General features: G+C 39.6%; 1 protein-coding gene across 13 annotated transcripts in view; it reads right to left on the minus strand.

Annotated features, from left to right (window-relative positions):
* Positions 1 to 15,327, minus strand: part of ERC1 (ELKS/RAB6-interacting/CAST family member 1) — a 282,238-nt gene that overhangs the window by 42,884 nt on the left and 224,027 nt on the right. For all 13 annotated transcript variants that reach the window (XM_039570271.1, XM_039570277.1, XM_039570270.1 and 10 more), the window contains one exon: positions 13,861 to 14,005. In XM_039570271.1, the coding sequence (XP_039426205.1) occupies positions 13,861 to 14,005 (145 nt within the window). The remainder of the gene's footprint in view (positions 1 to 13,860; positions 14,006 to 15,327) is intronic.

Below are 15,327 nucleotides of genomic sequence, written 5' to 3' on the forward strand. Positions count from 1 at the left end.
GAAACTCCTGTTTTGTTATGACTCTTCGCCTGAAATTTCTCCTTCCCTTTTCACTTCTGCATCACTCCACACCCTGCTCATCTTACCCTCAACTACCTTACTCTGTCCCCCTTTCCTTTGCTGTCCTATTTGCTTCTCCTTTCCAAAATAAATCCACTTGCATATGCTCAACTTCACACAGCTGCCTATCTAACACAACCACTTCAGTCACTCTGCTTTTGTCTCTAGTCTTTCTCCTGGTCTGAAACAAGAAAGTTTCTCAGTCCAGTGGTATCTATGAACTGGCAAAACCTCGTATAGGAATTTACGTACAAGATGCATCCTACTGTGAAATCTTAAAAGCTAGGCATGATCTCCTGGCTCAACAAAATCATTTGTAGGCCATCTGCTCATGTGTATCTACACACACCTTTCCTAGCTGAAGTGATTTGGAAGTCTTCCAATCTTTGTCTATTGTGACTGTGTTGTTACAATAAATACAGAAAAAGAATTCTTTTATCCAGCAATTTTTAATCTTGGAAAGTATATGCCAGTGTTTTGACCACAGACCTTTTATTGTTACATATTTTTATTGTTATATGACTCACCACTTCAACTGCATTTGCCTGTAGCTTCAAAGAGCTGTTAATAGCAAACCCCCCCTCCCTTCTATACATGCTGTTCTTGGCAAAAAAAGGAGTTATGTACAGATACAAATTCCTAGATGCTAAAGTGATGTGAGCTGCTCAGTATCATCTCAACACAGACTGTCTGTGACTGCCCAGAACCCAGCTCTGGGTGTATACACGAATGGATCTGTGTCTACATGATATAAACAGTGTTGATAGCAACTTAAAAAAACACACACAACGAAACCTCAAGAATATTTGTGCTTGTTCTGAAATTAATTTTAAAAGCTGTTGCATATAAAAGAAAAAGAAACCCGGTATTATTCTTTTTGTGCCTTGCTTTCATCTTTGAATCCAGGCAAAATCCTGCATGGTAACTGCTGGAGGGAAGAGTTGAAAGGGCATTTCTTTTGACAACCAACAGAGCTTTGCTCCCTAAACTAAGTAAAAGTTAAGAACTTTTTCTGTATGGCCAATTATTGGGGTTGACATCCACCTAGAAGTGCCCTGCCTCAGTACCCACACAAACACACAGACATTACATTCCTGTCTGTCCACACCAGCAGTGCGTGTGGTCTGCAGACACAGGATTCCTGTCCATCCTCACTGTCCCTGTGTTGGCCCACAGAGGCAGGATTCCTGCCCGAGCACACAGCGGCACATGTGCAGTACAGAGCTGGACAGATGATTCCTGTCCATTCCTCTGCTCTTGCACGCAGTACACAAGCAAGGAGAACCACAATAAACCAAGACTTTTTTTTTTTCTTGTTATTCCAGGAGAGGTTGATTTTTCCTATTAAGTCTGCATCAAAGGTTAGATACTAAGCTGGAGAGACTGAAAAAACATTCCATTTTTCTACTGTATCAGTGCCAAAATTGTTCTTACCAAGGAAAGAAATTCTCTTACTCTCCACATTTCAAATTCACGGCACACAATGTGTAGAGATGTGCCAGTTTGACCAGATGAATTTCTCTACGGTGTCTGCATTCCAGTAGTCCTGTCTTTGCCTGCTCTATTCCTAATCTGTTGTCTGTGATTTACATTATTAGATGCCATTCCATATGAGCAGCGGCCCACCCAATGGGCACCATAAAGCACTCTGTAAAGCTTAAAAAAACACCTTAGAGAATTCTCTCTGCTACAACCACTAAAAGAAAAAGATCTGTGGAACAAGATGAGAAAAAAGCCTGTCATACCTCTGGTGAGTTTTTCTTAACAATCCTTTTACTGCTAAGTCATTAAACTTAAGATAGGTGATGCCACTTGTTAAAGAGCCCTGACAAAGCAGAGGAAGAAACAGAAAAGAATGAATAGAAGGACAAGAGCAACCTTGACTGATTGATTTGCAACCAGAAGACCTAGGAGGAAACAAGGAAGCCTTCATACTTTTAAGCCCTCTTTATATCACAAACCAGATTTCTGGCTGACAATAGAGAAGGACTAGCTGGTTTTGGTAATCAGGAAAGGGGGGAAGAGAGGCATCAAAAAATCTTTTCATAATCTGATAGTGATGAAAAGGTCTAGGAAAATAAGGGACTAATTCACTTCCCAGTCTGTGGATCCTTGCCACCAAATCTGTGAAAGTTTTCTTCTTTTAGTGCAGAAGAACATACATCTTGCATGCCTCCATATGAGATACAGGAGACACTTGAAAGATGCTTGAAGATCTGTATATATAAGTAAATATATTTCCCCTTAGGGAAAAAAAAAAAAGGGAGAGAAAAACTAAAATGAGAAGGTAAAGTCCTTAATACTTCCATAGAGCAAATAAACTCATGCAGGCTTCCAAGTTTTAAACAACCTGTGAGTGTGTGTGTTCTTAAGGATCGCTATATTGCTTTTATTATTTTTGCAACACCATTACTGTCAGCAATTGGCAGAAGTTTGGGTTGCTCGCTGTGATAAAGGAGGCAAAGCCAAGGTTGCATCTACTGGTGTTTAGGAGATGGAGAGCACACTGGCTTGGTGTCATAAATTATGGTAATGTTTCACGGTAAGATGAAAACAGTGAGAAGAGTAACTTAACTATTAAAAGGATTAAGAGCAGTACAATGGTGAAACAGAATGTTTAAAAATGTTATGTTTCCCACCCCAAACAAAAATCCACTATTAAAAACAAGAGATACCTAGGTTGTTAAAATCCTGAGGAAAAACTTGCCTGGATTCAGCTGTGAGACCTCCATTTATTTTTTGTTTACTCAACTACAGGATAAATTTGTATTCGCACTAAGACAGGCATTGGTGGTAAACACATAGAAAGAGAACAAAGGACTGGGTTCTGTGACTGTAAAATTGTACTCAAATAAAGAGAACAAAAGCTCTAATTAAATGGCTACCCCTCAACCAGGGCTGTGTTCAACATAAAAGACCACTACTTCCTCCAGGCACCAGTACTGGGATGACAGCTTAACATATATTTGGAGAGTAGAGCTTTACAAAAGTTGAGAGACTAACATTCACCTGTACTACTGATAATCTAAAATTCTACAACATGTAATTGCAAAGGTAAATTACTCCTATTTGAAATTGAGGGTACATAATGAGAAATTTTTTCTTATATCCACATGATAAATGTTTGATTATGCCAAGTAAAATCAGACAGCAATCTTTTGATAGCTGAGTTTGAGACTTATTTTGTCTTCATGCAAAATCTTGGACTAATCCCTAAAAGCACTTCTTGCTACTGCAAAAACTCAAAACCTTTGGTAACATATTCAAGGCAAAAAGGGGCACACAGAAACTGTGCCTTTATCTTGTGTTCAATACAGGTGTGCTCAGGGACACAGCTGAACACAACTGCCCTAAAGATGATCTGCCAAAATCACAAACTCAGATTTGACAGCATTGTCTCCAGACTCCCATTCGAGGGAGGGACTGGAAGCAGAATCTCCGTCAGTACCAACTTTCTGATCTTGTACCTTTTGGAGCTGGCAGCTGTTTCCAGACTCCTCACGGCTTCCAAGTTAGTAGACAGTAGAAAAGTCTCCATCCTCTCCCTACATTCACAAATGTCAAGTGGCAAACACATGACCTCTAGGGAAAATCTGCACACCTTTTCTTTGGTCATGAGTATTTCTTCATCTTAGAAAAGGGCTGTAGAAAACAGCCTGTACTTATTAGGGAGGAAATGCATCATTTGTTCTGCACTTAAACATGAATAGTAATTATTTAAAGACTTGGATTTTTCAGAACATAACACCATGAATTTGACAGAACTGAGGGGAATCTGCAGTCACCAGCACCCCTCATTTGCAGAAGCTATCATAAGTAACTGATGCCTAATTTCATAAATCTGTGTCTCATTCTGACAAACCTGCTACACTGTCCTATCAATTTCCACAACTTGGTATGTCAAATAATGAAGGATTATTATCAAAACATTAGTCCTAATTGACAGCATATATCTTAGATTTCCACCCGCAAGATGAAACTTCTATTTTCCCCTGGCTTTACCTATTCATTTGCCTGAGATATGGTATACTGGACTAGGCTCAATCAGACAGTTTCAAAAAGGGAAATTATTTTCAGAATTTAAGGAGCTTAATACAGTGATGAGAAAAAAAAAAAATCTGTAGACTGAGAGATAGTTCAGTGCATAAGCTCAAAAATACCTGAGATCACTGTTCATCAACAGTTCACTGTTTACTGAAGCTGAAGTTCATTCCAGGCAGTTAAGACTTAATTTTTTCCATTATCAATTTTTAAGATGGTGGGGATTAAAATTCTCCTTTGCAGACTATGCATTTTTCTCTTCTCAAGCAAAAAAAAAAAAAGCAGTGATTTATTATGTTACTCCCAAAATAACACAGCAAAATCACAAATATGCAATATATTCTATCTTATAGATCATTAATTTTCATTACATATTCTAGGTGTACAAATCTTTCCATCATTCATTCCCCCTTCAAGTAAAGAACACATCACTAACACATTAAGTCATACAACTGTTAATCTGTAATCTACTTGAAACCTTCTACATATTTAGTTTATGAACCCAATCAGTCACCTCATATCTCTGACTTCACCTTCTCCTTAACATGTTTTTGGAACACACCTTGAATCATCTATCACCTCACCAGTTCCAGGTCTTACACAAATTAAAACCAATACTAAAGCTGGAAAAATGCCTTTCAGCTTTCTGCCACTCCTTTTTAACTGACTATCAATATGTGAATTATTTTTATATAAAATAGTTGGTAATGTCACAGGTTCGTTAGGCTTTTCATCCAAAGACAAGTAACCACAAATAAAGCTCTACTTCATAGCTTTAGTATGAAATTGTTCAGTGAGTTGTGTGTTCCCTGAGGAATACTACCTTTAATACAGGAAGAGATAGGCATATTGTACCAAGTTAGCACATTTTGAATGGAGATTCGATAAAGGGACACATGTGTCTCCTAGACAATTGTCAATGTCAGGTAAAACAGGCCAGATGAACAGGAATAATTTAGTGCAGAAAAACCTGCATCCAATCAATGAAATACCTGTAAGGATGCTTACACACCCATCCTCCCCAAGATCAAGCAAATAATTCAAAATCTTCCCGAATATGAAATTCTGGCGTGAAATTTCTGTTTCTTCACAAAAAAAAAAAAAACCTATTTGTGGATTTATCTAATCAAGACTTTTCACATGTTTAGTGGAACTCTCCCTGTCACCAACACTTCAGAGTTCCCTAAACAATGGGTCTGAATAATACAATTTAAATGTAATCATAAACTCACTGTATTTTCCGGTCATCCTTCAGACATCATCAATTCAAATACCAAGAGTGATGCCAAACCAGCCCAGCCACAAGGACCAATGGTTGGAAAGTCTCAAATATTTCACCCCTGAGGCACATCCTGCCACTGGACAACAATCAGGGAGCAGTCGTGCATGGGTCCTTCCCAGCTACCCCACAAACCATGGAAGTTAAGCAAAAGAAGATATACCCATAATTGTATACCTTGAATGAACAACTACTGGCAATCCTGAGCTGTTCTAAACCACTCTTTCTGAGATTTTGCATCTATCTCATGACTCATCAGCTAAGACAAATATTGTCAGAAACGATTTTCAACGTAATATTTGCAGCAAAGAAATAGAATGAATGATATAAATACTCTGCTGAATGTACGTATCATAAAGACCTGTTCCAATATATTCTCTTTATTTAACTGAAACCACTGTGTATCAGACCAGTGGTTTGGGCCACAATAACTACAGGAAGCCACTATATGGTACAACTGTGATGTCAAATGACAGTGACTATTTTCACATTGCACCAATGTCCAGAAATACTATTCACAGACAAAGGAATGATTATTTTTCAGGCCCAAATTAGATCTTCTAGTGCAGTCTTCTGAAGAAAACGAAGCTCAGCGGGCATTCTCACCTCTTTATTAGTGCTAACAAGCCTGGTTCTCCCAGGGAAGGCCTAACAATCTTTCCTGATAGCCAACACCATCAAGTTGGTCACTTACAGGAATGGGATGGGGGTCTCTCAACTGCTAACCTAGACTGGTCCAGCAATCCTGATTTTCTAGAGAGAGGCAACGTTGCCTAAATAACTTCCTAGAGGGAGTTCATAAGCCTTGAATGAGAGCTACTGTATATGTGACACTAAATGCTGTTGGCAATTATCCAATTAATTTAAATTTATTGTGAGAATTTTTAGTCCATTAAAAAGCTGTAAAACTAGAATATGAAAATCTTAATATGTTCAATAAATGGAGGAATATTTCTAATAGAGTGAAACAGGTCTTTGAAATCTGAGTTCAAACTTGGGAAATATTAGTCCTTACAATATTTTTAAAAATATTACAAATGTCCAGAAAGAAAGGGTACCAAGTACTGTTTTGTCATCTGAGTTCCATAATACCTCTGGAAATCTTACAGCCATCTCTCTCAGTGAGGCAAAGCACCGTCCTCTTCCAGCAAACCAACATAGCTATACCCTAAAAACTCCAGGCTGTGACATGGCTGAAGGCACAAACAGAAAGCAGACATGGCTGGTCACAGGCACAGGAAGATGCACTCACATGGTTCCAAGAGGCAGTTCCCTTCCCTGGCATGGTGCAGCCAGCGACAGCCAGGGCTCCCTTGAATAATAATTACTACTATTACTATTACTATTATTATTACTTAGCCATGCAAGAGGCAAAGGGTAAAGGTAAAGGAGGAGGGAGAGGGGAAAGAGTGTAAGTATTACCAGGGAAAGATGAAATGCTGCCCCAGAAAAGACTGCTGACACTGCACTGAGTGCTGTTACTGCGCTAAAAGATGATTAAAAATGATGGGGAAAAAGTCTGGAACACATGGCAGGGAGAAGGTGCTTTCTTTTAATCTGTGAGGGCTTCTAGTGCCGTGCTTCAGGAAGCAGTGCTCAAGGGCATGACAAGGCCTTGCTTTCTGTGCCTGCTCGCTGCTGTCATGGTGCTGGGGTCTGCTCCTGGCAAGGACTTCCCCCTTGACAGAAACAATTATAGAGGAGCAAAGCCTGGCAAAACAAGCCATGCTGTGATTGATAATCTGAGTGGATTACAGGCCTTCGACAAAAGCCACGATGCTTAAATTTGACAGCTGGCAATGCTTGATGAGAGCCAATTAGTGGATATATTCACTTCAGCCAGAAGTTTCTTCTGTTTCTAGTCCAACAGCTTCCTGAATAGGAAGTGTACAGAGTGATTTCCCCCACTTCTGCCTGATCACATGTATGCCAGCTACACTGCCAGTACAGCTAAGAACATACTATAAAAATCATGTATTTTGGCACCTTTGTGTATTAAAGCCAGTAACTGAAAAGCTGCAAGTGACCTTCCAGACATTGGTGGTACAAGAACTTGAAAAAAGGTGACTTTACATTGACTCTACAGACCATGCAGTGGATAGGTGAGGCTGAGATCGCACTGCTTATGTAACAAGTCCACTGCAAGTGACAATAGCTCTTGAAAATCTTCACTATTCCTTGAAAAATTTCTGGCAAAGTACACTAATCCGTTTGTTCCTGTTTCAAATTGGTTAACCTGGCACTCAGAGACCACCAGAACTCAAGAGTACCTTCTGTTCTGCCCAGTTCACGAAGAAACCTCTCACACAGCACCTTCAAACTCATCTGCCTGTTTTTTAACTTTCTTATCATACAAGTTTTCTTTCCCCACTTTTACATCTATTTGCACTCTTGCCAGTGCAAGTATGTGGGCACTGTGGTAAAGAGATCAATAAACAAAAATGGATCCAAGTGCCCTGACTCTCATCACTCATCTCGAATATTAACTTTTCTTTCTCAGCTATAAAGAAGCCAACGCCACCACACTCAGACAGCTTACACACATATTCCTAAGCTCCCTTCGGACAGTGGCTTGGGAGATGCCTCCTCTCACTGAACTCCAGACTGCTGGAACCTTTCAGAGAACAACAGGGGTTCTGTCACAAACCAGCACCACATTTAGCAATTACCTGCATTGATTGTATCCATGCCTCCTAGAGAAGAAATTCACTTGCTAATAGGGTAATCACTCTCATCAGACATGGTTTCAAATCAGGGCAGCTAAGGTAAAGCAAAGACTAACTGCACACCTCTCACAATCTGTATTATTTCATTGGTCAGGGTGGTAACTAGAACTGCCAGAAGTGTGGTCATGCTGATACAGCTCCACAGCAGTAACAGGAAAACATTTGCCTGTCAGTCTCCTTTGACCTGTTTTACATTCTCTTGTTATAAACAGAAATGACTCCAGCCAGTGGAACTTCACTTTGGAAAAGTTCACAGCAGAGGAGTGTCAGGTATCAGTGTGCAGGGTTTCCAGGGAAACAAGTAACAGTGGAAAAATATGATTTTTGGGGTGAGAAGCTACTCTGGAATCTACAATTCTTTCCTTTTTCTCATGATCCCATGAACCACATTTACTTGTGAAACCAGTCTTTGCAGTAACTTGGCCTCATAAAGAGAGCCAGTCAAAATCTTACAGGGAAGAGGCACAAAGTAGCACAGAGAAAACAGCTTTGGTACTTGCTTGCTTAGATGAAATGTATATTAAATATTGCATAAATACTATTATTACCAGTTAATTATTAGTTATTTGACCAATTATGAGTTATTGCCAAATAATTCCTCTCCATTTGTGGGAATGTTAAATAACAGCCCCTCAAATTCATGCTGGCCTACAGAGGAAGGCACAATCTTGATGAGGATATAGAAGCAGAATGGAACAACAGGTATTAAAGATTCCTCTGAATGGCAAGCAGGCTGACTACAAAACCCACACTTACAATAGCATGGGGCTTCTTATCTCCCTTTATTAAAATAGGAAGGAGCTCTTTTCACTAAGTGAACAGCAAGAGTGTCCATGGCAAGAACATGAAAGGCAGTAAATTTTTTTTTCTATCCTCCTAATAGATAGAAAAAAATAGTAATGATCTTAAATTGCAGTAAAGGACAGTATAGATTCCAAATAATGATAAAGACAGATAAGCCATAAAAAAAGACTTCCCAGGACTGAAGGTCTCCTTCACTAGAAGTCTTTAAGAACAGATTACGGGTGTAACTGGATGAATCAACCAGGTTGCAGAGAGCTCTCTCCTGAGGCCATACTATTCATTATTTGTCGTTACCAGTTTGCATGACAAAAGAAAATGCATGTTTATGAAATACATGGAGAAAGCTTAAGCTGGGTGGTTCTCTGAGTGTGCTGAAATATAGAATGAAAACTCAACATGTTCTCGAAAGACTGAGGAACTGATCTGAAAATAACTTTTATTTAGGCATAGGCAGCATACCAAAACATACATAGTATCAATCTAACCTGAAGTCACACGACTTCAAATGAAAATTTTGAGATCCTGTCATCAATAACACTGATGAAGCTAGTTCCTGGTAACCTCCACTATAATGATGATTATGAAACATTACATAATAATACAAGTGAATATGGTGATTTACAAGCAATTAATTTGAATAATACTCCAAGCTGTCAGAAAACACTAATACTGTTCAGAGCCTCCTAAAAATTTTAACACTATTACTTCACATTTATGGCATGGCAGTGACAGAGATGCTGGTCAAGTCAGGCACCCACTGTGCTACACACTGTACAAATACAGAAAATGACAGTCTTTGCTACAAACAGCTCCCAGCAGCAATACCCAGGTGTTTAAGACTGAAAGCCCACAGCCAGGAAAACCTCATCCCGTTCAGATATGCCTTCCCTTTACCACTCAGAACTGTGGAGTAGTGCTTTGCTCTGTTACAATAAATAGAACCCGATATTAAAACTTAGCTGGATGAGGGAAGGGATAAAAGGCAAACAGGCTCTATCCTGACAGCTGAGCAGTGGCTGTGCTGGCACAAAGCAGCCCAAAGCTCCTCGGGTCCCTGTTAACCCGGTGTGACACACGCCGGGGCCCTCTCCAGGCGTCCCCGGGTGCGCTGGCGCTCGCCGCACCACATCTGGACTTGGTTACACAACCTCCAGCTCTCTGCTCTTGCATCAGCCCGGCCCCCTCCGGTGCAGCAGCCTCCCAACCACTGCTTCTCCATGAACTACCCACGGAGACCAAGTGCCCTGGGAGGAAGTAAATTGGGACCACATTAGCTGGTGACCCTCGCCCTGCAATCGCCCTGCCTGTCTGATGATAGAGGAAATCCCTCATACAAACTGACAACCAATATGAAACAGGCAGCTCCATTTACTGGAGAGCCTGGTCAATGCCGAGCGCCTCATTAGGAAATGGGCTCTATATTGAGGCACATTCCTGCAATTCGGAGCCTAGAAACTCTAAATTAAAACAACATTGATGCCATATCCTCTTTCCAAAACGCTTCTCTTCATCCAAACTTTAATGCACATACTTAGAGAAATTAAAGAACCAAAATGTGTTTGGCTGGACTCCTTCCTTCTCTTGGGCAGCAGTGCCCTTCCCGTGTGAGCGACCAGGAACGTGACAGTGTTGGGAAAGGAGAGAGTTAGCACAAGGAATGACAGCAGAGCCCTCCAGATTCTGGATAACCTTCTCTTGATCAATCTATGTGTCTGACAGATATTTTTAAATAAATAAAAATCACAGGAAACTGTCGGAAGAAGTTTTTGTTTTGTGAGAGCGTTGTATTTTTCTACACTCTAAAAAAGGCCAATTAACAGCAAGTCAGCCAGTGGTAACCAGCAATGAAAAGACATAATCCAAATCCTGTTCTGCATGCTTGGATCCATTCACACTCACTATTGCAGCATAGTCAGGAAACTGCTTTCCTAAAGCACTCGGTCAGAAGCTCTTCCCAGCTGGCAGTGAGATGCAGCAATGCTGGTACCACAGCATGCACAACCCTTCCCACAAACCACCCTCTTCCCATATTGCTCACCATTTCCGTGTGTGTCCTACGTACGTGGAAATGGGAATCTTTTACTCAACTGTGTCTGACCACCAACTGAAAGAGCTGCTTTCCCACCACAAAGCCTAAGCATTTCCTAGGAATGGGATGGACTGAAAGACCAAATACTTATCAGGGAGCTCAGCAGCTCTGAAACACAAATGACTGAGGTCAGGATCCCAGCTCTGAATCTGAAGGGTTGAACAACCTTTTTGGGTTCCAGAACTGCTTTTCAAAGTCTTCCAGAATATCATGATTTGTGGCATCACTTGCCTTTCTTGAACAGCTGTGCTCAATACATGTGCAAGTCTGAAAGATTTTTCATTCACAATTTCTACTGTAAATTTAAGAATTACAGCTAAACTCTTAGGAAGTTCCTGAAAGGTGACATGGTTCTGTGGAGCTGGCAAACACAGATGGACCCTTGTTCCCAAGATGCAGAAAAGAGTCCATGTAGAGAAGGCTTAAACTGAGGAAGCAGCATAGCTGTTTTGTTGGAAAATATGAGGCTGGTGACTTGTAACAACTGAAGAGGAGTGTAAGGGCCAAGTACACAGAATATTTGCAAAGCATGTAGAAAAATGAGATTCCCCTTGACTACATCGGTAATGAGGATCCTGTAAAATCTCACAGCCATCTCTTCTGACCCATCTCCTATTTCTGGAGCTGTCAAAGTTGGTGTGATTTGAATTTATTCAGAAAAAGTACCTATCAGAACTACTGGCACTGAAAAAGGAAATGGAATTTTAGATTCCCTGAAACTTACAGAGGTGGTGAGTAATACCATCCTATAATAAGCAATGAGGAGTTTTTCTATCAATGTGTTGAAAGCTGCACACAAAAAAAAGGATAAAAGATGACACATCCTTAAAACATAGGATAGAATTTAGGGAGGATGTGTCAAATCTCTGTTGTTCACATAAATATTTCTCAGGTATGTTTTAAATATAGTTTAGATTGTTTATATGTAAATGTTCATTCTGCCTTGGGGATTGTGGATGTACTGGAGAATACCTGTGATTTTATACTACACATGTAGCTTTTATTTATATTACTCATAGCACAGACATGTTGAGGAGATTACTTTCTGCTTTCTTAATTTTTTTTTTTTTTAAGATTAAAATCTTAAACAATCTTAAACAGTGACAAGTCTTTATAGCTAATGGCAGTTTTGGAAACAGAATCTTCAAAGGCATTATTTGAAGAATGAAATATTTGAAAAAGGACTATTGCTCCAACCTCAGATCATAACTGGTCTCACTTCATACCAAGAACAATTTCAAATTAATCTCCTTTGCAATTCTTGTTTATTTGGGAAATTAAGTATCCCACACATACACAGAAAAGCACTTAGAACTCACATCCTTAAGGGAAATGGCCATGTCTTTTTAGAAAGAGTTTATGATACTGTAAGGCTTACCAGCACTGAAAGATAAGGATAGGAACTACAACAATGTTAAAAAAAATTTCTTAACTGAAACCTACGTCATTACAGATAAGCACAATGTTAATACATTAATTAAATATACATAAATTTTCAGCAGAAAAAACTCACCCCAAAACACTACAGATTGTTCCACCTACTCACAAAAGACAATCAGAAGGAAATTGGGAAGGGCAAGAGGCATGAAAGCACCAGAATTTAAGCTTAGGACAAGACATAAGAATGAAGTTAACTGTTAATTTCTCTTGGAATGAGTGGTACCATATATTACAGCTGCTGCATCAACAATTACATGAAAAAAACAAGTACTTGACATTGCTGTGACCACTTCTGACTCCTGTTTTAGTAGATCACCTGGCTGACCAGTGACAGTAATTACAACTATTGCTCAAAAGTAAATAATACAAGACTGTAAGCTATACTTCTTGTTCATTTTGAAGCTGGCACAAAAAACCCCCGAAGTACTGTTCTTAAATTAAACTGTAAATAATTGTTATCTTAAACAACATGGCCAATAACCTACTTGTGTTTCCTAAGGAAGAAGCACAGAAATCCCTTATCGCAATGCCGACCTGTTTTTGTCTTATGTTCTTTGACAGCAACAGAAATCATCTGGTTGACAGATGAAATGTTACCCATAAAACTTTATGAAGATGGAAATGGTGGTACTGAAGAAGTTGATACTGGATTGGCAGCAGCATATGTGCTATTACAAGGAATGTGGCAAGGGTATAACTCAGGAAAACCCACCAGAAGTGCTGAAGTGAAAAACCTACACAGATTTTTTTCAGATTCTAAATCTCTTATTGCCAGGGATGCCTTTTGCTCCCCCTGTGTTTTACTGGCAATGTACTTTTCCCATTGCATTCAGTACTGAACCATAATATTAAATGCTTCAACAGTAACACGCTTCTTCTAATTGTTATGCCAACACAGAAAGATCTTAGAAATGGGAGAGGCCAGAAATAGGAAGGCACCAATCCCCTCACAAGCATGAGACCTCCCAAAGTCTACTCTAGAAGCTGGCATTCCCATGTGGTGCTCCTGCTGCAATCAGAAACCACAGGAGAGACTGTGTGGTGTAACATTCATATTTGAGCTGTGCAGCTAGGAGAAGTTTCTTCCAAATATGCTTCTTCCCCAACAAAGCAAATACAAACCCCCAAGAGAAGTATCACTACTTTTCCCTGAATCTGTGACTGTTTGTGCCTGTAAAGGATAATAACCAACATCCTCTTTGTTCACAATTTCCTATACATTCTGCCACACACTTACTACTCAGGCAGTGCCACAAAGACACTTCCCTCAATGCTGAGTCCAGCAGCTAGTTTAAAATTGTTATTTATGCACTTTCTGTCCTAACATACGACACGACTACACATTATTAGCCCCATAGATCAAGATAATAATCCCACACCAGATTATTAACTGGATTTTTTCCTAGCCCTCCTGTACCTACCTGCTGCTTGAGCTGTTGCACAAGACGGTCTTTCTCTCGTTTCAGTGCAGCCACTTCATCCTGAGTCTTCTTCTTAGAGGATGAAAGCTCTAGCAGAGCAATATTGGCATCTTTTTCACTAATGGCAGCAAGAAGGGCTTCTTGTCTGAAAAAGCCCCAAACAAATTACATTATTAGCCTGCAAAACTTAAAGGGCTCCTCTACAAAGATCTGAAGATACCATAAATGCTGTACCAGTGTGCAACTCTGAAAAGCAGTAATAAATATTTTTGTCTGGGCTATATGTCTGTTAGTGGAACAGGAAGTCAAGACCCACACACCTCCCCCTAAACAACTGTGCTGATACCAAATTGCACCTTACAGGATAAGAAAAACACATTATGTTCTTCTTCTGCACTCACCTTCTCAGTTTTTAATAACTACCATTTATTATTACTCTGGCTGAACATTTTCATCCTTTATTATGCTCTAAACATTTCCGGAACAGATTATGAGAATATAAGCACAGATACTGGACTAATCAGAAGACCTGTGTTACATTTTGTTAGGTTAAACTGCCTGTTCATTAAGTTTAGAAAGGTGGAACGAGACAATTTTACTGAAAGCACTCAAGGGAATGGTGACAGAGACACCATTTGTGCTACATGACAGATGTTCAATGCCTGCAAAGATGCTTCAGCTACTCTTTGACTTTCCTAGTGAGTAACCAATATACAGCAACATTCTTGAGGTGTGTAGCAAGATTTTGAGGCCCAAAGGCTGTAACAACTAGCTACAGAAAACCAACCCTGCCATACTCTTTCCCAGCAGCAGGAAACTCTTACAAATAGAATTCAGAAACATTTTATACATACAGGGAAGAAAGGAGACAAAGGTAATCACCCAGATCATAAAACAGCAGTTCTCAAATGAAGTTAAAGTCTTCATTTGGTCTGTGTTAGGGAAAACAACTATTTCTGTCCTTTTAGCTGGTGATGTGCAACAGGAATTAAAAGAAAACCTTGGCCTTATTGCGCAATAGCGTTGGCTTGTCTCACCTCTCCTCACCTTGCAAAGAAGGAATAAAATGAGATCCTAAACACGTGTGGTGGTGTGAAAGATGGCATCATGCAAGAGTGATGATGAACGACAAACCAAATACTACACATTTCTTATCTACATTTCATCTAAAAATAAAGTTGCAAATGCACTTAGAAGTTTTGCTGCAGCAATCAATATAAAGAAGTTTATTATCAGGAATAATAACAACTGAAACCACTGTATCAAAAAATGTCAAAGAATCATGTATTTCAAGAGGAAAAGGTGTGTTTCAACAGACAAAATTGTTCACCATCTGACAGGAGAGTGGACTTACACAATGGATTTCCTGTGGGTGAAATTTCTCTCTGGGTTTACACAGGTGTTTCTTGTACAGTCCAAGAGAGTTAGCTTGCTTTAAAAGAACTACCAGCATATTAAAAATATCAC

This window comes from Corvus cornix, chromosome 1A (assembly GCF_000738735.6).
Source record: "Corvus cornix cornix isolate S_Up_H32 chromosome 1A, ASM73873v5, whole genome shotgun sequence".
NCBI classification, from domain to species: Eukaryota; Metazoa; Chordata; class Aves; order Passeriformes; family Corvidae; genus Corvus; species Corvus cornix.